Genomic DNA, 22,775 nt, shown 5'->3' on the forward strand with positions numbered 1-22,775 from the left:
TCATTTGCATCACATCTTGTCGTCTGTAATCCACAAAATTTGTGCTGGTCCCACCACATTCACAGATGTAGGTTTGCATTCGCCCAACAAGAACGCTCACTTGTTGGTTGGATTTGGAATGTTGCAAGCCCATGAAAACAGAACATTGCAATGAAAGGTGACTAGTCCATTTCTGTAGTGTGCAAAACATGGGCAAATTAAGGGTGCAGACCAGCTTGTACTTGATCATTCAGGTTCAATGCCACACTTACGAGTCTGACTCTAATCTTGGACCCTGAAAAACAACACTTACAGGAATTCGAACAACTTTGAATATAGCCTTGAAAGCCTCTCAAATTCGAAGGCAGGGGAGGCCGAATAGCACGACTTTGAATATAGCCTTGAAAGCCTCTGAAATTGGAAGGCAGGAGCCTGGCAAGGGAGGCCAAATAAGTTGCAAACAAAAAGTTGACATCAAAAGTTGACCTAGAGACAGACAACATTCCTGGAATTTACACTACAGGTCAAGTTAAAGGTTCACCTGCTGTTTGACCCGAGCCTGGAAATGCAGTTCCAGAGTCAGCCTGATGGGAAGGGGACAAGGCTGCAGGTAGAAGGGCGGAAGATATTGTCATCGTTATCAACAAAGACAAATCAAACCACCTATGGTGGAAGGAGCATTTGTGTCTAAAAATTGAATACTACCTGAGTGTTGAGTCCAGAAGTAAATAAGGTTACAACATTGCCAGCATTATGACTTCCCCCCATTCACTTCGATATGCAGGAAAAAAGAAACAAAAGATAGGGTCTCGTGTCAGGTGACACGTTGAATTACCATCATAAGTCTAGAATCTGCAGCTTGTAAAAGCACCAAAACATACTTATTTACACCCAAACGGTTTACGCTATTGACAATTGAAAGTGACCTCAATCGGTTAGCTTGGACCATCCCAAACCTAAGGCCCCTCCCGCAACCCCGAAACCCTTCCATGAGCTTAGAAACAAGCAGACAGAGGCTTGTAGGGAAAAATGTGAAACCAGAAAGTCGCCCAGGTCATATCATACTGCAGAGCTTTCATAAAGTGTTTCATATTTAACATTTCACAGAGTCAAAAACGAATGCCGACTGTGTGTCTAAATTTAACTCCGGATACACATCTGCTTGCCTGAAAATATCTTTGACGGGACAAGGGCGGTTTACAAAAAATCTTTTAAAATACATCCATGACCATACCAGGTCTTCTCATGGGGTGGCCGTGTGTTTACCATGGAAGGCTTGTTACAGCCTCAGGTGTAGTGGTGTCCTTCATCCATGAAGGTCTTCAACTCCAAAAAGAAGGTACTCTCACTTTGATCTCTTCTTCCATCAGTAACATCTTTGAACTCTGCCATCAATTTATCCCATTTCTCCCTGCATTGCTTCCCCTCCCTTCGAATTCCATGTGCTCCTAAGATCTCTGCTAATTCTTCCCACAGGGCAGCCCTCCTTGTGGGCATGGCAAACTTGCTGTCCATTTCTCCTCTCAGCTTGATCAACTGCAAAACCTCTGACCGCTTCCAGTTCTTCGACCTTTTCTTTGGCCCTCCATGCTCCTCTAGTAAGTTCTCGCCAGAAGTTGCTCCTGATGTGACTCCAGCTCCTGAATTTTCACCCAGAAGCTTCTGGGTGAGACTCAGCATGGCGTTATTGAAAATATGCCTCTGCTCCCTCTCTTCCGCTCTCCATTTATCCTCTCGTTCTTGGCGGAGTTGCTCCTTGAGTTGCTCTTTCTTTTCCACTGCATCTAACAGATCACTGAAGAACTTTTGCTGCCTAGAAAGTAAAGTTTCCAAAAGCCCTTGCACAGCAGATAGGTCAGTAACAGACACGTATTTCAGGCTCCTCTTCCGCTTCTTTACTTGAACTTGTTCCTCCATGAGATGCTCGGCCTGAACGCTTCCAGGAGCATCGGTGCTAGCTATCAAAAACGGAGCAGACGCTTCCATTCTCAACCCAAAGTCCCCACCCAAATCAAGTTCCAGTTCTTCAATCTGACCCGTCTCTTGCATTCCCTTCTCTGGCACATAATCGTTGTCCATATCGCTCTCCCTCCTCTTCGACCTCCCAGACAGAAGCATGTGGAGCTCACTATAGTAGGGAAAGTCTTCCTTGTCTCTGATACCATCTCTAACCTCCTTGTACCCGGCGGACAGCTTTTCCCATTTGTCCTTGCATTGTTGTGCATCCCGCGCAAAGTTGTCTCTCTGGAGAACTTCAGCGATTTCATCCCATAATTCTGCCTTTCTACCTGTCCTCCCAAATTTTGCATCGATGCCACTCCGTACCCTTATAAGCTTCAATGTTTCTGGCCGCGTCCAGTTCTTGGAGCGCTTCTTGTGCTCCCGCTCCCTCTTGCGTTCGTCGTCCCTTCCGCCTTCGCTTTCCATTCTAGTCCCACAACTCTCATTGTCGTACAATCTTGGTTCCGAAGAAGCTGGTCCAGGCGCAAAGAACGAAGGCATGGAAGGACTGGAAATGGGAGGAACGTAGGAAGTGAAGCAGGAAGTGAACTCTCGCATTTCTGGGGGGGGGAGAAGCTCATTCCTAATTTCGCCCGAATTCTCCGTGGACGAGCTCTGGGGGAGTTCGGAACGGTAAGCGAAGTCATCCATGTCATGTCTGGAGGGGGGGGGGGGGGGCTTGCAGGCGGGGGGAAGGGAAGCAGGGCGGGGGAGGTAGAGAGGGAAGGGGCGAGGAACGGAGAGGGAAAATCCCTCAGGGGAATACATGACAGGAGAAGGAAGAAGGGGAAAATCGTGGGAGGAGAAGATGTGATGCGCTAAACTAAATCCATGGAGCTCGCGAGCTTCTTCTTCTTCGTCCCTGCCCTATCTTCTCTAGACTGCTAGTGAATTGCAGCTCATGAATCTTTCGAGCTTCAAAATTCAAACAGAACTTAGCTTTTTTTGTATCTTTTGTTTGCTACATATTCAACTTTGAAGTAGCATTTGCAACGCAGCTGGCACGCACATTGCTCACGCAAACAAAACAAACAAGGTTATATAGATATATATCTATCATTCAGTTGTGAAATGTTTAAGAGAGAATAAAATTGGAGGCATGAAAAGGAAATAGTGTACAAAGAGTACTAACTCAAATGGTCCAAAAGTCAACAAGATGAATTTCATTGTGAGAGAGAGAGAGAGAGGAGGGGGGGCTTGCCTAGAGAGAGAGAGAGAGAGAGAGAGGAGAAAGAAAGGAGAGAGAAAAGGAGAAGAGAAAGGGGCAAGGGGAGAGAGAAGAAAAGAGAGAGAGAGAGAGAGAGAGAGAGAGGAGGAAGTCACTAAATGCATGCATTAAAGCCTCTTACAAAGAGCATACTTGGATTAATCACGTTTGTACCAAAATCATAAATACTAGCTTGCCAAAGTTGCTAGCAACCAATAGAAAATTCTCACCCTAACAAATAGAAATAATCAGGATTTTTAGCTTTGCAAAACTCAAGCCGTTGCTAAGGCTACCCAGAGGGCAGGCCAAAAAATCCCTCTCAATTTCATTTCATACCCCGAGTCCATTCTTGGAGGTGGCCCCGCTTACATCACTTGGAGCGAACGAGTTCTCCATGCTTTGTCTAGTCAGTGTTCGTCAACACTCGACACAAAACAATCTTCCCTAGGCCTACATTGCTAGGCACAAGAAGACATCCCAAAGTATTTGAGTGCAGGCAGTCAGCTCAGGTGGGCAAACATCCTATGATCAGCTCCCCACGCATTGCCTAGAGATGGAGGGAGCTGCTAAGTGCAGCATTCCAGCTTCATCATAAATTATGTTCCCATGTGTAGCACCTGAGGCCGAATTGTACCCTAAAGTGGCCTCCCCTCCCTGAACCTGCAATCTGATCACCCTAGGATCTTTCCTCCCAGCAGTCCAATGTTGGGCTGGAATCCCAAAATTCAAGTTCTATGGGCTGGCATTTGACTATAGCTAAGCCAACTCTCAAGCTCCATGGGAAAAAAAGCCTCCCCAGCCCCACTGGCTGGCACAAGGAGACCCCCTAACCAGCTCAACTGCCATTGCTCAGTCTTAGAGTCTTTACAGATCGCCAGAAGCCGCCCAAAGAGTACCCATTGTTGGGGCACTTGAAAAATAGGACGAAAGTAGAGCCCAAAGAGAACCCATTATTGGGGCCCAAAGAGTACCCATTGTTGGGGCACTTGAAAAATAGGACGAAAGTAGAGCCTTTACACATACACTACCTGCCCGAACTCGCAGGTTGTCATGGGCATAGCCTTTACATGTACACTGCCCACCCAAACATGCAAATAAATTTTAAATTTTGGATCTTCTAGTAAGAAAGCAACCCATTGGCTCAAATAATGGGTGCCCATTCATGGGCAACCAACCTTGGCTACCCATGGATGGGCAAATTTTGGACTTGACATGGCTTCTATCCCCTTCCCTCATACATGAAGGGATCCCTTTAAACCTACCTCCTATGAAACTCAACATCCCTCTCCAGAGAAACATTCCTCCCTCTCTAAGAATTTGTCTTCTCACTCTTCACAAACTATAGCTGAGAGCAATAATTAGGCATTCTTACTCCACTCAACTTAGATAGGCTGAACATCTCACATTACATTTTCTCTTTGCTCACAATCTTGATACAATGTTGATTTTCCAATTGAACCCATCAGCTACATAAGAATTTTTTTCATTTTGAAGAAAATGTCTTGCTTCTTGATGTGAAATCTCTACAAACATTTAGAAATAGCAAGTTTACAAGCATTCTAACTTATCTATCCACATGCTTCTTGAGATGAAATCTGGGCAAACATTTAGAAATAGAAACCATACAAGCATCCTAACTCATCTATCCACATGTGGGAACACACTCTAAGAAAGACAAATCCCCAATGCACTTTCATACACAATCTCCTCAAATATGGCCACCACTTCCAAAACCTAAACCCAAGGTTGAGTACTACAAAAGCCCTCAAGGTTCTTTGAAGCATAACAATCGCAACATACATGGTTGAGAACCAATCAAAGTTCCCAATGTAGCGTCAAATGGTAATAAAATGCTTCAGATGTCTTTCTTGTAGTTGCTTCTCTTCCAACAATGTGATTGCGTCTACCAAGCCACTTTTGGGACTTATCCTTGCATCCTTTCAAAAGCCCACATACTTTAGTTGGAAAAGGCAAAATTTGATCTTTCAAAAGAAGGGTACATCTTTGTTTATTGATGTAGCCCTTCTTCTTTCAAGGAACAACACTAGTGAATATATATAAAGTGACTCAAGCACTCAAGTGAATAGCTACATTGACGGTCGTTACCCATAAGAAACCACTCAAGTGACAAGCAATACAATAGGACTTTTCCCTTATTGTGATAAAGCTTTGAATTCGTGACACACAGAGTGTTGCATGAAGAGCCATGCAATTTTCAAATTCAGTGCCTACATATTCCCCAAAACACCGTGTATGTGCACAACATGCACAAGAGTGATCCATCATATAACAATGTTACAAACTAGGGCTAGGATTGCACACTACACCTAATCCTAGTTAGCAACTCAAGTCTTAAACGATGTTAACATATGCAATTTGCATTGACTTAGGATAAACTTAAATCATACTTCATGCTTCATCATGCAAAATACTCAATGTAGGTGTGTTGAACATTTGACATTACCTTCCTCTCTATCAACAACCTTGATATTGTGCTAATTATCTAATTGAACCATTTCTTTTATTGAGGTAGCCCATATTAGCCCAGGAGACTAGCCATTCTCTCATCTCTTTTAAGGAGAAAGTGCCTTGCTGCTTGAGGTAAAATATTTGCAAACGTTTGAAAACAGTAAGTATAGATGCATTCATGCCCATCTATCCGGGTTGGAACACACTCTACAAAAGATCATATACCAACAATGCAAAAAAATTGCACCATCTCTTGAAATCTTTCCAACATTAAGTGTTGGAATATTAAACACCAAATGTCCGTAGCCATGTATGTGATTAAACAATGATGCAATGGCACATGTCAATGTCATGGCACATGACATGATTAAAAGAATCAAGGAAGGTCAGGTAGGTTATAGGGTTGGTGAAGATTGAGACAATCTAAGAGAAGATAGTGGATCCTGATACCTTTGGTAATCTCATAGATGATGCAATGGCATAGAAACATTAGCCTAGTGGCATCTCATTTGAATAAAATAGTTCACTATGTCATCAACCTCTCGTCGACACACTTCCTTGTTCACACTCCTTGAGCCATGATGCATTTCTATGCAACATATAGTTACATCCTCATCTCTCTCTCACTCCATTTTTCTACAAATTATGTCAAAGTAGCATTTTCCTAGCTCATTCAATTGCCACTTTCCTCAAAGCATCCTCACCGACACCTTTCTTTGAGCTACCACCTTGGTCATTTTTGCTTTTGCAATTGTTGCTTATGCAATCGATTCATTGCTAGAGACTACTATAGATGTGAACTTGAGTGTTAGTGTGAGTTATAGATAGAGCCAACTATCACCTACCCATCGCCCCAGCTCATTAAGCTGAACCCATGGCTGCAAGATGTTCATCACTTTCCTCGTGTAGCTCCTATTTTTAGGCGACCTGTCTTCAAGCAACCTACACCATCCCTTCACCTAGCTCACATAGTTGCTATCTTTAGTGATCTTCTACATACTCCTAACTTAGTGCTTGTTTCCTTCATATGAGACAAAGCAACTCTTCAAGAGAGAAGCTCAAAGTTCATGGCATACATCTATGAAATGTAGGTGGACCTCACATGTAATACTAGCTATAGGTCATTTTGTGAAGATGCAAGTTGATGCTTTCTCTCTATGCGTAGATTTGGATCTCACATGTAATAATAGCTACAATAGGTCATTTTTTTAAATGCAAGTTGGTGCCTCCTCTCTATGTGTAGATATCATTTTTACACATATTTTGAAGCTTTAAAGGTATAATTTAGAGGGCCTACTATCCTATAAAAGGCCCCATGATGAAGGGGAAGTTCAAAACTTTAGACCACAAGAACTTTGGGCCTCATAGAAGCTCACACAAAGGTAGATCTACCCTAGCATCGCCGACCCATAGTGTGGAGAAAGAAGGGTCAGCAAGAGGACTCACCTAGAGAAGCCCCACTAAATCTCGTGTGAGTCATGCGGTGATAAAGTGGAGACAGTAAGAGGTTCAACTAATAAAGCTCGAGTTTGGTGCCCCTACCTTAGCATATGTTTGTTGCAGGTGTTGGTATAGATTTTACAAGTTTTGTATGTAGATTTGATATCTATGTATAAGATTGATTGGATGTACATCTATGTGTACTCTCTCTTATTTAATGTGTTCTCTCTATATACATACATGCACATGGAGTGAGTCAGCATTTGAAGTTTTGTTATGGGATCTCAAGACGTTTATTCAATTCATTGCATAGGAGTTGGCTATAGCAAACGAATCCATTTCTTTGAACACATATCACTCTCTACTATAGGTTGCCTTCATTATTCAGCTATTCGCAAGTTGCTATAGTTTGTGACAGCTGCAAGATATGTCGCCAACTTAGGAGAGAAGTTACTTCATCATACAGGCTATTGGTCTTCATTTTAATTGTCACCTTCCTTCTATGGAGCATTGTCTCTCATTTCCTAAAGCATTACTATTACTTTTTCTACTACATTTCCATATTTGCAATGATTTGTTCTTGTTTATGTTGAGAGCTCACTCCATTGTATCACTCTTTCAATGCCTACGTCTTGTGAGTCATCAAGTGTACAACACTTAAAGAGCAAGAAGAGCATCAAGAAGACTAGGTCTAAACCCCACTACTATGTCTATGCAAAAGTTTTAGGTCTCTCAAAATTCTTAAATCGGTATGATTAGGGTAAGATCAAATCTTCTTTATAAAATCATTAGACACTACCCTTATGATTCAATCCAAGAGGTAAGGCCATGCTTCACAATGGAATCAAAATCTTACACCAATAGGTTTGATGGAAAAAGACTGCTTACTTAGCAAAGCAAAATAGGTTTGATGGAAAAATATTGCTTACTTAGCAAAGCAAAATAAGTTTGTCAAAAGAAGGAAATATGGTCTATTGAAATTGGTAAGGAAAAGAAAAATTAAAGGGCATGGGTTAAAATGAGAAGGCATATGCCTTCACATTAGCCTCCTTAGTCGGCATCTCATTTGAATAAAGTTGTTCATTATTAGCAGGCATCTCATTTGAATAAAGTTACTCATTATGTTGTTGACATGCTTTTGTATTCACACTATCCTTAATCTAGGATGCATTTCCATTCTCCATATTCTACCTGCATCCTTGCCTTGGCTTTTTTACATCTAGAAATAGCAAGTATACCAGCATTCCATCCCATCTATCCATTGACACAAGCTAAGGAAGACCTTAGCCTCCCACATTGAGGACATCCCAATTCACTTTTCATATATGATCTCATCAAATATAGCCATGGCTTCCAAAACTTAAACATGAGGCTGAGTCCCAAGTAAAGCCCTTGATGTTTTTTTAAAAGGACATTGCAACATGGCTAATTACCAAGCAAAGTTCTTGGGTTTTTTTTAAAGAGTGTTTAAGCCTTTAACGGCGGTAATAGAACATCATAGATGTCTTTCTTGTAGTTGATGTTGGAATATGAAGCCAAAGTGAGTCAAAAATTAGTGTACTAGGTGCCTAGGGGGTGTTTTATAGTCTAGTGAGTCCTAAACATGCCATGTGTCATATTGGGAGCTATCCCATATACACTATGGCTTTCTAGAGTCTAGTGACACACTATATAGTGTGGTACTTGTCTTGAGTCTTTTGATATCAGTCAACATCAAGCTATCTACATGTGACTATTTTGGTTATCATTGCCTAGCACTTGTTCTTTCATTTTCCTTTCCATTTTGCTTTTCATTATGCTTTCCATATTTCCATTCCGTTCCTAGCTAGCTCTACTAGATCTCTTCATATGGTATCAGAGCCATGTTCCCAGCCCTGCTCTCTCTTTCCCTTTCCCTTCCAAGAGGTTGAGGTGAGGGAGGCCAATGAAGCTACTCTAACTCCTCCTCCTTGGAAGGATGCCCTCTTCTCTCCTTCCTTGAGCTCTCTTCTCCAAGCCATAATCTGCCATCTCTCTTCTCCTTCCTTCAGCTACATCTTTCAGTGACCTGCGGACGATGTGACGCTTCTCTACAGAGCTAGAAGCAGAATCACGGCTTTGTGTCTTCAGCAAAGTTGTAGAGGACCTTGAGTACTACAAATTTCGTTTCTTACATCATTGCAATCCGAGTTTTCTGTGAGAAGTTACAGCCCTTGCAAGAAGTGACGAAATTTGTTTCTGCGTGCGAATTTTGTTCTGGAGCTCAATGATTTGACAACCCAAGCATGATGCAACTAGCTCAACGTGGAGCTGTCCATCCTCTTCATTGTTGACCTCTGCTCTAGCCCGCCATTTGCTCCTTTTGCCCAACATTCTCTTGGAGCTACTACCCGCAAGTTCGTGCCCGTCATTCTCTTGGAGCTGCTGTCCACGCTGCCTCTATCTTCTTTGCCCGTCACTTCATGTGAGCTCTTGACATTACATTCAATGACTCCTTCACGTGACTACTCCGACACACTCCACTATAGTGATCTCTCTTATTAGTGTATTACATCAAGCTTGATATAGACCACTCTACATCAACAAGTGACTTCTTCAACATTGCTTATTCAATCGGTGCCTGAGGTACTTCGCATTGATTGACTTTTCGATTGGTCGTGGTACCTAAGGCTTCTACTTCGACATTGGTGACTGTCCTTCCTGCATTTTGAGAGTCATCATGTAATTGCTCCATGTAGCTACCCATGGACTTCACCGACACATATTTTGGGACATTCTTGCCTAGCGCTTCATTGACATCGTCATCGACTCATAGGGATGTGCACACATGTGCATTAGCTACTTGGAGGACATCTCTTTCACAAAGAGATATTTTTATTTATTACTACACGCTTGATGTATTTTGGGGTCCTCTGCCTTGGGTAGTCCCCCTAAAACAATATGTATTAAGTGTTTGGTTTTCATTGAGTCTAAAGGTCCTCTCCCTTGGATATTCCTCCTAAAAATATGTATTGGTTTTCCTTTTTTTTTTGTGTGTGGCTTCCTTACATGTCCTGTTATGAATCCAAGGGGGGATGTATTGTGGGAGCCCTATGTATTGGCTTTGATAGGTCTATTTGTTTATCAGGCCTGGCTTGAGAGTTCCAAGATGGTGGTGCATTGGTCTCCTAGACCTCTGAGTTGGTCATGCATCCATGCATGATGAGCCTCTAAGCCATGCTAGATGAAATTTCTATGTTATGCTCACTAGCCTCTAAGCCATGCTCACTTGCCTCTAAGATTGTGTGGGAACCATGTCTCTGTGGGAGCCATATGTATTGGCTTTGACAGGTCTATTTGTTTATCAGGCCTAGCTTGAGAGTTCGAAGATGTTGGTGCATTGGTCTCCTAGACCTCTAAGTCGGTCATGCATCCATACATGATGAGCCTCTGAGCCATGCTAGATGAGATTTCTATGTTATGCTCACTAGCCTCTGAGCCATGCTTACTTGCCTCTGAGATTGTGTGGGAACCATGTCTAGTTCTAGACCAACATGCACAAGTCTGATGACCATCATTGTCATGTTCTGTTCTTGGTTCCATTCCAATAGTCTCTCACCTTGCCTTCATGGGGGGGTGTCGGAATATGAAGCCCCAAAGTGAGTCAAAATGAGTGTACTAGGTGTCTAGGGGGTGTTTTATAGTCTAGTGAATCCTAGACATGCCACGTGTCATATTGGGAGTTATCCCATATACACTATGGCTTTCTAGAGTCTAGTGTCACACTATATAGTGTTGTACTTGTCTTGAGTCTTTTGATATCAGTCAACATCAAGCTATTTACATGTGAGTATTTTGGTTATCATTGCCTAGCACTTGTTCTTTCATTTTCCTTTCCATTTTGCTTTTCATTATGCTTTCCACATTTCCATTCCGTTCCTAGCTAGCTACTAGATCTCTTTAGTTGCATCTCTTCCAACAACCCTTATTGTGTGGCTTCCTCTACACAAGGCCAAAAATTTGAGATGGTATGTGCAAATTTTAATCTTCTAAAAGAAGGGTACATCTTTGTCTATTTGTGTAGCTACCTTCCTGGCTTTCTTTTTTGTAAGAAACCACTTACGTAATAGATAAGACAATAGGGCTTTGGCCTTAGCTCTGAATTCATGATGAAGCACACTAAGAAGGCTCATGGGCTTGTTGTGGTTTTTCTAGGTGGATGAGGGGCAGGCACCCAAGATGTAATAGACCAAAAAACACTTTGAGGACAAATGGAAATGTCTATTTCACAAAGGTATGCAGATCCATAGAAATTACAAATTTAGAGCCCCAAAACACCATGTACATGGACACATTTTTAAATGTGCCCAAGAGTGATCCATCAGATGATAGTTTGTGTAATGAAAACCTAAGTCAACTTGGACCTCATAATTATATGTGCAAGCAATTTGGACTTCTCAAGTAGTAAGTGTATGCCCAAAGTACATCCTATTTTATATGGCACTAATTCAATTTGTTCATTGACCATAGGTCCATTTGAAGGCCATCTCAAATTTTTTGTATGAAATAGCATCTGTGTGCTAATCGTCCATCAATAAAGCATCCCACAAGGCAATCTAGGCCTATCAACATATCCAACAACGATCACAATGCATCCAAATGGCTTGTAAAGCATCCACTGCAACCCAATGCAAACCAAAAATGAGTGCACATGGCTCAAACTGTAACCAAAGTGATCTGCATAAGGTATATCCAAGAAATCATGGTCTTACAACAATGACTGCTAGTGAAAGTAGAACCTGGGATGTCTCAAAACATGGGTGTCACTGCATAATCAAACTCAACAAGACAATTTGCAAATATCTCTCTTCTGCCACAACTCCAAAATCTCATCCAAGGATGGAGTAAGAGCCAATCAACCCTTGCATTTTCTTGCAAAAATGAACCTTAGGAAACTTAACCTTAGCCAAAATGCCACATGGCAATCAATGAGAAGGTCTTGAAACCTTTGAGAAATTTCCTTCAAAGAGACGATGAAAAAACACAGAGAATCTCAACTCCCTCGATTCTTCATGGAATGGCAAGCAACTTTGTAGACATATGTTTCAAGCAGTCTCGGATCCAACAAGACAGATGGCTCTGCAAATGGAGGCCCAGATGTTGAGATCCCACTCACATAGGAAATGGCAAAATGAAGACGGAGTAGACAGAGATTCACCATAGCTTCAAAAGTTCACAGAACCAAAAGCAGCTTTCAAGTAGAAGTTTTGGACCACTCTAGATCCACTAGGAGTGTCAGAATTGCAAATGGTGGCCTGGATATGGAGATTCAACACACGAAATCCGTGCAGGAAATGAATTTCATCACTTTTTGCAGGAGTTGTAACTTTCCACTAAAAACTCGGATGACAGAGATGTTAAAAGTGAAAATGTAGCTCTCAATTTGATCTACAACTTCTTTGAAGACTTTAAGTCAAAATTCTATGTCTAAATTTGGATATTTATGCTACTACATATGTGTGTCTGAGAAGATTTTCTTATATCCTATGCCTTCAACTTTACAACCCAGCAAAACAAATGCCCAAGAGGATTTTGCCCCTTTCTCTCCAATTGCTATAGCAGCTTCAAAATCTGTAGCTCCTCCTGTTGAACAAGGATCTTTGGGATGCACCACTCTCTCTCTGGGCTAGAGGCTGCACCAGGCTGCTCATGCTACCACCAGGCTCTACTGCCAAGCTCTGATACCAGTTTTGAGGACACAACGAAAGCTGAGAGGGTGAGAGGGAGCTTGAGCGACACAAGTTTTAGTGGGTGTAGAATACCATAATCTTCTATTTCATCCATATATACATGTGTTTGAGTATCATACATAACCGGGGTTAAGGTACGTGGCCTTTAACCCCCACAAGGAGGAGGAAAGAGGAGGAGGAGGGAGGAGGAGGAGGAGGAGGAGGAGGGGGAGGGGGAGGGAGGAGGAGGAGGAAGGAGGAGTAGGAGGAAGGAGGAGGGAGGAGGAGGAGAAGGAGGAGGGAGGAGGAGGAGGGAGTATAAGGGTAGGGAGTGCAAGGATAAGGGCATGCTAGAACACGATGGTGTAAGAGAGCATGGACACAATGGAGATCAATCACATGAAAACAATAGTGAGCTTGAACACTAAACCCCAAAAGAGTTGAAGCTTCATTCCATTGAGAGAGATTTATACATGTTGGTCTCTACACAATTTGTAGGTACCTCCAGGGTGGGACCTCTTTTGTAGGGGACCTTTTGGACAAGAGTCCCTCCACTTTTTGGAGGGACCCCTTGGGTCTCTACACAAAGTGGGGAACCTCATGAGTCCCTTAAAAAAGTAGGGGGACCTTTTGAGTCTCTACACAAAGTAGAGGGAACTCAAAAAGTGTAGGCTTTTAGTCTTTCTCTCTGGAGTTTTAGTCTTTATCTCTCTAGATCTTGATCTTGCAAGTTTGATTGGATCTATTCTAGATGTGATTTTGGCTATCCTAATCCTTTAAGATTCATCATACCATGTTTCAGGCTCAAGGTATTACAAGCGAAGCGTGGCTGCTACTCTACATACACAATGATCTCATCATTGTTGCTCTAGACTACACTTCTGGCCCTTGTTGCCATAGGGTTAACAGCTTTGTATCATGCCTTCTTTGTTTTTGCATTAGGGGTCAATTTGGTTGGGTTGCCTTGGTGAGGAAATTGTGTTATTGTGTCATTTCACCACATCCAAAGAACTTAATGGGTGATCTATATGAATTTGGTCTAATGTGATTTACCTAAACTAGGATTAGGCCCTTCATCCCTCTATGTACTGCATTAGACACTCAATCCTCATGGGCCCTGGTAAACCTGCTGAGAGTGCTCTCAATGGAAGTAGAACGGAAGAGGGAAAGAGAGAAACAGAGAGCCACACAAGTTTTTGGTGGCTGCAGACACCCTAATCTTCTTTTTCATTCATTTATATATGTGTTTGAGTATTGTACATAATCAAGGTAAAGGCACAGTGACCTTTAACCCCCACAACCTCCCACTTAAAGGACAATGTGCCTTTAAGGGAGAACAACCAGTGAGCATACTATCCAATGCCCATCAATACATGACAATACTCAAACCGTTGACTAGGTAGACTCTTCGTCAACATATCTGCAAGGTTATCATCTGTATGAACCTTGACAAGCTCTATGCGCTTGTCCTCAAGTACCTTCCTGATGAAATGGTACCTGACCTCAATGTGTTTGGTCTTTGCATGAAAGACCGGATTCTGTGCTATGGATTCTGTGCTAGCTGAATAGCACTCATAGAATCACTATACAATGTCGGTACATGTGTATGAATCCCCAAATCTCCCACTAGCTGATCAAGCCATATAGCCTCCTTGCAACCCTCTATGGCTACAACATACTCAGCCTCTGTGGTAGACAAAGCAACACACTTCTATGCACAAGACATCCACAATGCTGCACCACCTACAAAGCTGAACACATAACCAGAAGTGGATCTCCTACTATCCACATGCCTGCATAGTCTGAATCTATGTACCCAAGTACATGCATGTCTCCTCTACCAAAACAAATGCACATCTCCTTGGTACCCTTCATGTACCTCATGATGCACTTAACTGCCTCCCAATTCCTCTTTCCTAGATTAGCCATATATCGGCTAATAACTCCCACTGCAAATGCAATGTTTGGTCTAGTAGCTATCATAGCATACATAAGACTCCCAACCACTGACGCATAAGGAACCTTGGCCATCATGGCCCTCTCCTCATCTAATTTGGGACTATCTATATGACTTAGTTTCACATATGGAGGCAATAGAGTACTCACTGTCTTCCCCCCCTTCATATTAAAATGCTGCAATACTTTTGTAGCATACTCCTTTTGTGAAAGCCAAAGGACTTTCCTACTCCGATCACACGTGATGCACATACTAAGAATATGACCTGTAAGTCCCAAATCCTTCATATCAAAGGCCTCATGCAACTTGGCCTTTAATGCATCGAGCTCATAAGTATTCTTGCTAGCCAATAGCATATCATCCACATATAGTGCCAAGAGTATTAGGCTATTATCCTTAGCCCTTTTAGTGTAGAGGCAGTGATCAATTTCACTGCTTCTAAAACCCTGGGACCGAATGAAAGAATCAAACTTCTGATACCATTCTCTAGGTGCTTGCTTAAGACCATAGAGACTCTTCTTCAGCTTGCAAACTAAATGCTCTTTGCCCTTTTCTTCAAAGCCTTCCAACTGCACCATGTAAATTTCCTCATGCAAATCCCCATGCAAGAAAGCTGTCATGACATCCATCTACATAAGCTCCATATCCTCTACTGCCACTAGTCCAAGAATGCATCTAAGTGTGGTCATCTTCACAACTGGAGAGAATATCTCATCAAAGTCCATACCCTTCTCTTGCTTGAACCCTTTAGCGACCAAACAAACCTTGTACCTAGGCAGATGATCACCTGTGACCTTCATCTTGTAGACCCATTTACATGGCAATGCGGTAAGGTAAAGCCCTAGGTAATGATAAAGTTACTAAGCATAGGATTATGATGATTCATTCTTAAATATGCTTACTCCTTTTCAAATCCTAGCATAAATTGAGTGCAACATCTCTTAGATGCATGCAATTTATGAGCATAACATTTAAGGAAACCTTAAAGGTTCTCCTCAATTGTATTTAAATAGAGTCCTTGGCTGGATTTGTTGTTCTATTATGTCTATCCATAAATGTCAAAGCACCAATATGGTGTAGCATCACCTTTTAAATTCTCTTAATATTTCAATGAAATCAACTCCTAAATGACCAAAGCCCAATAGACTCTTTGGAGGTATATTCTTGCCATTGTCAGATCTATAGAATTTGCTTCAACGAACAGTTTGAGATTTTTCCATATTCTTGAAATCTTTGAACTTTGCAAGTAGTTCATACCTTTTCTTCATGGTGTAGACAAACATTTTTCTAGTGGTCATCACTAATTGTGACAAAGTATTTGCTACCACCAATTGATGGCATGTTGGTCATATTACTTGAAGAAAGTTAATTTGTTGCTATCGAAAACACATATTGGGGTGTCTCATTCAAATGTACATGTCTATGATGGGCACCATACTTTGCATGTGCCTTAATATCATCCACTTTAAGGGCCATGCAAGTTACCTTGCCCATCGATTCTTATTTGCATGTTTGGGACGCATTTCATACATCATGCATGAGGCTCAAAAACTATGCATTACGGTGACTCATTTGAATGTGTGAGTCTCCAATGGACATGGCCTTATCTCATCCAATTTAAGGCATGTGCAAAGTACCATGCCCATTGTATCTCATTTGCATAGTCGGGGCTACATTTTTCTCCTTTTTTAGCACCCATCATGTATGAGGTTCCCAAAAAAAGCATGGGGTGCATCACTCAAACATGTAAGTCTTTGATGGGAAAGTGTTTTAAGGCCAGTGCAGAGTACCATGCCCATCAGATATCATTTGCATGGTTTAAGATGCATTTTTCTTATTTTCCACCACCTATCATGCACAAGGGTAAAAAAATATGCATCGGGGTATTTCATTCGAATGTTTGAGTCTACAATGGGCATGATACTTTGTATAAGACTTAATATAATTCATTGGTGGTGAAAAGTAACATGCCCATCAAATATCACATTTGCATGGTCAAGGAAGCATTTTTTCTTGTTTTCCACCACTCATTGTGCATGAGGGTAAAAAACAAGCATTAGGGGTAAATCATTCAAACATGCGAGTCTATGATGGTAACAATATCTTTCATGGGACTTAATCTCATTCACTTTAAAGTACATGCAAAGTGCTATGCCCATCATATATAACTTGCATTATTGGGAATGTATTCCCCCTTGTTTTTCACCATTCGTCATGCATTCGACAATGCATAAGGGTCTAATAGCATGCATTGGGGTACCTTAACTTGAACGTGTGACTCTTAGATGGACATGCCACTTTGCACCATACTTAGTCTCATTCACTTTAATGTATACAAAAAGTGCCATGCCCATCGTATATCATTTGCATGGTCGAGAATGCATTTTTCCTTGTTTTCCACCACTTGCCATGCAAGAGCACACGGATTGGCATGTCTCATTTGAACAAGCAACTTTTCGACATGCATGGTAATATGAATGGGACTTGATTGCATCCACTTTAAGTCCCATGCAAAGTGTCATACACATTTCATATCATTTGTGTGGTCGGGGAGACATTTTCCCTTGTTTCTCGATCACTCATCATGCTTGAGGGCCAAAAAACATGCATCGGGGTGTCTCATTTCAAAGTGTGAGTCTCTGATGGACAAAATACTTTTCATGGGTATTAATATTATCCAAATTTTGAATCTCGGCCAAAGTAGCATGCCCATTGGATATCATTTGCATGGTTGGGAATGCATTTTTTCATGTTTTCCACTACCTATTATGCATGAGGGCCAAAAAACATGCATTGCCGTGTCTCATGCAAATGTACGAGCCTCTAATGGGCATGATACTTTTCACAGTTCTTGATTGCATCCACTTTAAATCCCTTGTAAACTATCATGCCCATCACATATCATTTGCATGGTTGAGGATGCATTTTTTCTTGTTTCCCACCACTCGTCATGCACATGGGATAAAAAACATGCATTGGGGTTTCTCATTTGAACGTTCAAGCCTTTGATGGGCACAATACTTTGCATCTCATCCACTTCAAAGCCTGTACAAATTATTTTTCCCATCAAATATCATGGTCCAAAAATAACCATCATGCATAAGTGTCTTAAAACACACATTGGGTGTCTGACTCAAACGTTCAAGTATGCTATTTTTCATGGGCCTTAATCTCATTTAATTTGAATTTAAGGCCCATGTAGAGTACCATGTCTATTGCATATCATTTACATGGCTAGGGATCCACTTTTACTTTTTTCCATCACCCATCATGCACAAAAGTAAAAAAACATGCATCGGGTGCCTCATTCAAATCTGCGAGTCTTCGATGGACATGGTACTTTGTGTGAGCTTTATTGCAACCACTTAAAATACCATGTAAAGTAACATACCCATTGCATATCAATTGCATGGTTGAGGAATCATGGGGATGCATTTTTCCCTATTTTCAAACCCTCCATATGCTAGTCTCTGATGGAAATAGTACTTTGTAAAGTACCATGCCCATTAGATGTCATTTGCATGGTTTAGGATGCATTTTTCTCAGTTTCTCACCACCCATCAGATGTCATTTGCATGGTTCGGGATGCATTTTTCTCTATTTCTCACCACCCATTATGCATGAGGATCCAAAAAGATGCATTTGGGAGACCTTGATGGGCATGATACTTTGCACAAGCCTTATTCTCATCCTCTTAAAGTATTATTCAAAGTATCATGCCCATTAGATATCATTTGTATGGTTGAGGAAGATTTTTTTCTTGTTTTCTACCACTCACCATGCATGAGGGTTAAAAAATATGCATCAAGGTGCCTCATTTGAACGCACAAGTCTGTGATGAGCATAGCACTTTGCACGAGCCTTAATCTCATCCAATTTAAATCTCGTGCAAAGTATCGTTCCCATCATATATCATTTACATGGGTAGGACACATTTTTCCTTATTTTCCACCACCCGTCGTCATGCATGAGGGTCCAAAAACATGCATCGAGGTTTCTCATTTGAACATGTGTTTCTTATGGGAGCTACTCTGCACAAGAATTAATCTCATACATCTAAGGGCCGTGCATGCCCATCGAATATCATTTACATTGTCTAGGATACAATTTTCTTTGGGGGTTGTTGTCCATGATATAGCCTTGTGTAATAGGAATTTAAATTTAGGTCTATATTAGCCTTTGAGGAGAGAGGAAGGATTTTAGGTAGAGTAGGGGGAAAGAAAAAATAAATAAATTTTATTATTTAGTCCCACATGGCTTTGAGGAGAGGGAGGAAGAGCAAGGAAAAAGAATGAAAGAAATAAAGTTCATTAAATTTCTAGAAATATACAAAGGAGGGGAGAGGCTCGCGTGTGAGGGGTGTTTGCATGAGAGAAGTAGAGGGAACACACACACACACACACACACACACACACACACACACACACACACACACACGCACGCACGCACGCACGCACGCACGCACGCACGCACGCACGCACGCACGCACGCACACACACACACACACAGACAGATATATAGAGAGAGACAGAGTGATCGAGGGAGGGAGGGAGAGTGAGGGAGTGAGAGAGAGAGAGAGAGAGAGAGAGAGAGAGAGAGAGAGAGAGAGAGAGAGAGAGAGTAGGGAAGGAGGGTAGAGATGAGAAAATCCTAAACCTAAATACTTTATATAAGTCTCGTCACCTTCGTTTTCCTCTTCATTCATTCATTCTACCAAGCAAGAGTGATGCTTTTTTGTATCATTTCTTTGTTTGGTGTTGGAACACATTGATTCATTCTTGCACACCATAAACATTTCTCTCACATCATTATGATTTTCTCAAGGAGCCGCATAATTTATTTCCAAATAGGCCATTGATTTCTCATTCCCAACATACTCCAAGCTTACTCCTAAGTGGTCATGGAGCCTAGAACCTAGTAGAATCGCCAGTATTCAAGGGTTCATTTGGATACTAGAGTCTAATCTAGATAGTAAGATACAACGTAGATTCCTTACACAACTCGTCCTATCTCAGATCTATGAACCTTCTCCCATTTGGAATAATAAAATCAACAAATAATGTTACAAAATCAATACAGTTTACATTATCATATCTGTATAGTAAATAGACTATGCATTACAAACGTCACTAAATAAATAATAGGATTAATGATCAAAGATAGTAAGTATTTTCATTAGAGATATCAGATACAATAGTTCCCATTATCACAACAGTCAATTCTCTCTAACACATGCATAATCTCTCTCTCTCTCTCTCTCTCTCTCTCTCTCTCTCTGTGACATGGATTGGAGAGTTGAAGAGGAATCCCACAGTTGATGTCTCTTGGTATTTGAAATGGCTTAAGTAATTATCTCCAGATATTAGCTAAATACTATTTGGATATTTCACTATGTATCATACCTTGATCTTTCACTTCATGTGCCTCATTGCATTTTTTAATAGTCCTACTTTCTAATCAATTAGGCAAAATATTGATGTTCATACATTTAATGGATTTTTTGAGTACACTGCCTTGAATTTAAAAAAGACTTCAAAAACATGTAACCTCATGGGAATTCCTCAAAGATACAAATAGTGCCCCAATGTTACCTAGTCATCTGAGCCTCTAAAAGATACGATGTCTCCTCATTTTCTATATGTAATCCTTGATTGGTTCTTCTTCTTACAAAAAAAAAAAAAAAATTGCTATTCAAACTCTAAAGTCCTCTTTACAAGATATTGCTCTTCTTAATTTTACAAGTGCTTCAAATTTACAACCATGTTACCTCTTCATGAAATCTCTCAAGAATATAACATCTTCTTTGTATTTATCTTCTTGTACTTGAATGACATGCTTGTTTGATTCTACAGAAAAAGGAAACATATTGTTATCCATGAGTTTGATATATTAAATAAATACAATCATTTATACATTCAGTATACTCTTTGGTATAGTGCTTAAATGTTATAACCATGATTCTTACATTTTCAATGGAATATCTCAAGAATTCAACATTTTTACTATCATTCTCTTATGTTTCATGTCTTTTGCATGTTCAGTTAATAGACAATATAGTAGCTCTCATGGACCTCATATAAACATAGTGCTAACAAATTTGAAAAATGTGTGACATTACAAAAGGAAAAGAAAATAGTAGCAAATCACAAAGTATGCCTCATAAAAAACTTCATCATTAGATCTATCTTTTTTATTAAAAGGAGGATGATGAGTATGATGCAACCCAATACAAGAATATCCTTAACCTCTAAATCTTTATCCTTCTGGTCTTCATACTTTTTGCAAATAGGAGGATGATGACTATGATGCCCGTTGTAGGAATATTCACAACCTCTTAGTCCTCATTCTCCTTGTTTTCATCTTCCATCCTCATCATCACAATTTTCTAGGTCTTCATCACCATCCTCCTCCTTCTTGTCTTCCTTGTCCTCCTCCTCATCTTCCCTTTCATTCCTATGTTTATCTCTATGATCCTTATAATAGTATTTTACATCCTCATCTTCAAACACTTTACTCAAAATTTCTCATTCATGGATGTATTTTCATTACCCATTGTAGATGATTTAATAGCTCAAAGCAAGGGATTCTACACAATGTGACCATCCCTCCATAGAATACTAGATAATAAATCATTGTCAACAACAACCCACGACTTTTATGCATGGACAAATAAACATATGGCTTATTATGTATAGACCATGGAGCTTGATGCTCCTCAAGGAAAGGACACAAAGTTTTGGAATTTCCTTGTAAATTATTTTGTAAAGGGACGCAAGCACTGGAGTTGAAATTTGGGTTACTTGCTAATAGATGGATTGCACTAATCCAAACCCAAGGTCAAGATTTATTGATGAGTTCCAAGTAAGTGGGTAACTTAACCGATGAATTCCAAGAGCTACTATTGATTTAGAGCCATTGTGGTGGTGACAAACTAGTATATATTTGGCTTAGTACTAAACAAGTTATAGTACTTACAGGTGAAGTCTCTAGTTATTAGTACTGCTTAGTACTAATTACACCCATTTCTCTATTACAACTGCTCTAGTTGATTTAGTACTAAACTATTTCATTGTAGTAAATGTAAATGCAGCTAGAGCTAATGTTACATAAGCTATGGATAATTCTAGGCCTAAACCTATCCACATTAAGAATTTCAAAACTCATGGCAATACAATGTTGTTTTCCAATGTGAAGAGGAAGAAACATGGATCTACATAGGTCTCATGTGGTAAATCTATAGAGGATGTCATGGTAGATGCCAAAAGATTAGGACAAATCATGATGATGTGCTAGAAATGATAAGAAAGCAAAAGGAGGTGATTGAGAGAGAATTTGCAAAGGGGGTTATTGAAGCTAAAGGAGGGAGAGGGGGAGCGAGCGGTTGTAGATGTGACCATGAAAGGAGGTAGGGATTGTCTTTGGCATCCTTCCCATTTTCTTGTGTTTCTTGGATTGCATTACAGATGGACTAAACATGTGGAGTTTATTGTATTTTGCATGTCAAAGATGAGGCTTAAGGTAAGATGAAGGGAGGTAGATATAGAACCAAAAAGGAGAAGTATTGTTAGTTCTTTGTACAAGGGTAAGAATAAAAAACATAACAAGGGTATCTAGTTATATTTTGAGACTTGTATGTGCTTAATTTCAATTGCAGTCTTGATGTAAAATGAATTTGTTTTAATTGACACTATAGACAAGGAAAACAAAGGCATTCTTTGGTTACCATCCTGTCATCAACACACCTATAGTGGATGAGGAAGTACTAGTCATTACTATCAAAGTTAAGAAACATACTATACCAAGTGTGATCGTCGTGGATGGTGGTTTAGGAGTTAATATTATTTTTGAATAAATTGCAAAACAAATGAAGTTTAAAAATTTTAAGCCATCTCCTTTCTGAGTGCAAATGGCTGATCAACAACCAATTGAACCCAAAGGTATGTTATATGATGTTGTTATTTCTATAGGAGGAATTCATTACAAAGTTAGTCTCATTGTGATTGCCATGGAGCAAAATGCTTATCCTATTATGTTG

At 40.5% G+C, this 22,775-nt stretch overlaps 1 protein-coding gene across 1 annotated transcript; it reads right to left on the bottom strand.

The window, feature by feature from the left end:
* Positions 1 to 877: 877 nt before the first annotated feature.
* On the bottom strand, positions 878 to 2,937 carry LOC147889045 (trihelix transcription factor PTL-like). Its single transcript, XM_087392597.1, has one exon. The coding sequence runs from the start codon at positions 2,746 to 2,748 to the stop codon at positions 1,267 to 1,269; it is 1,482 nt and encodes a 493-aa protein (XP_087248723.1). The 5' UTR covers positions 2,749 to 2,937; the 3' UTR covers positions 878 to 1,266.
* Positions 2,938 to 22,775: the final 19,838 nt, after the last annotated feature.

Source organism: Dipteris shenzhenensis, chromosome 21 (assembly GCF_047967505.1).
Source record: "Dipteris shenzhenensis isolate YYH24624 ecotype China chromosome 21, Dip_SZ_1.0, whole genome shotgun sequence".
In the NCBI taxonomy this organism is placed as follows: domain Eukaryota; kingdom Viridiplantae; phylum Streptophyta; class Polypodiopsida; order Gleicheniales; family Dipteridaceae; genus Dipteris; species Dipteris shenzhenensis.

Coding starts and splice junctions, on each gene's coding strand:
- LOC147889045 (XM_087392597.1), bottom strand. CDS start 2,748: ATGTATTCCCCTGAGGGATTTTCCCTCTCCGTTCCTCGCCCCTTCCCT.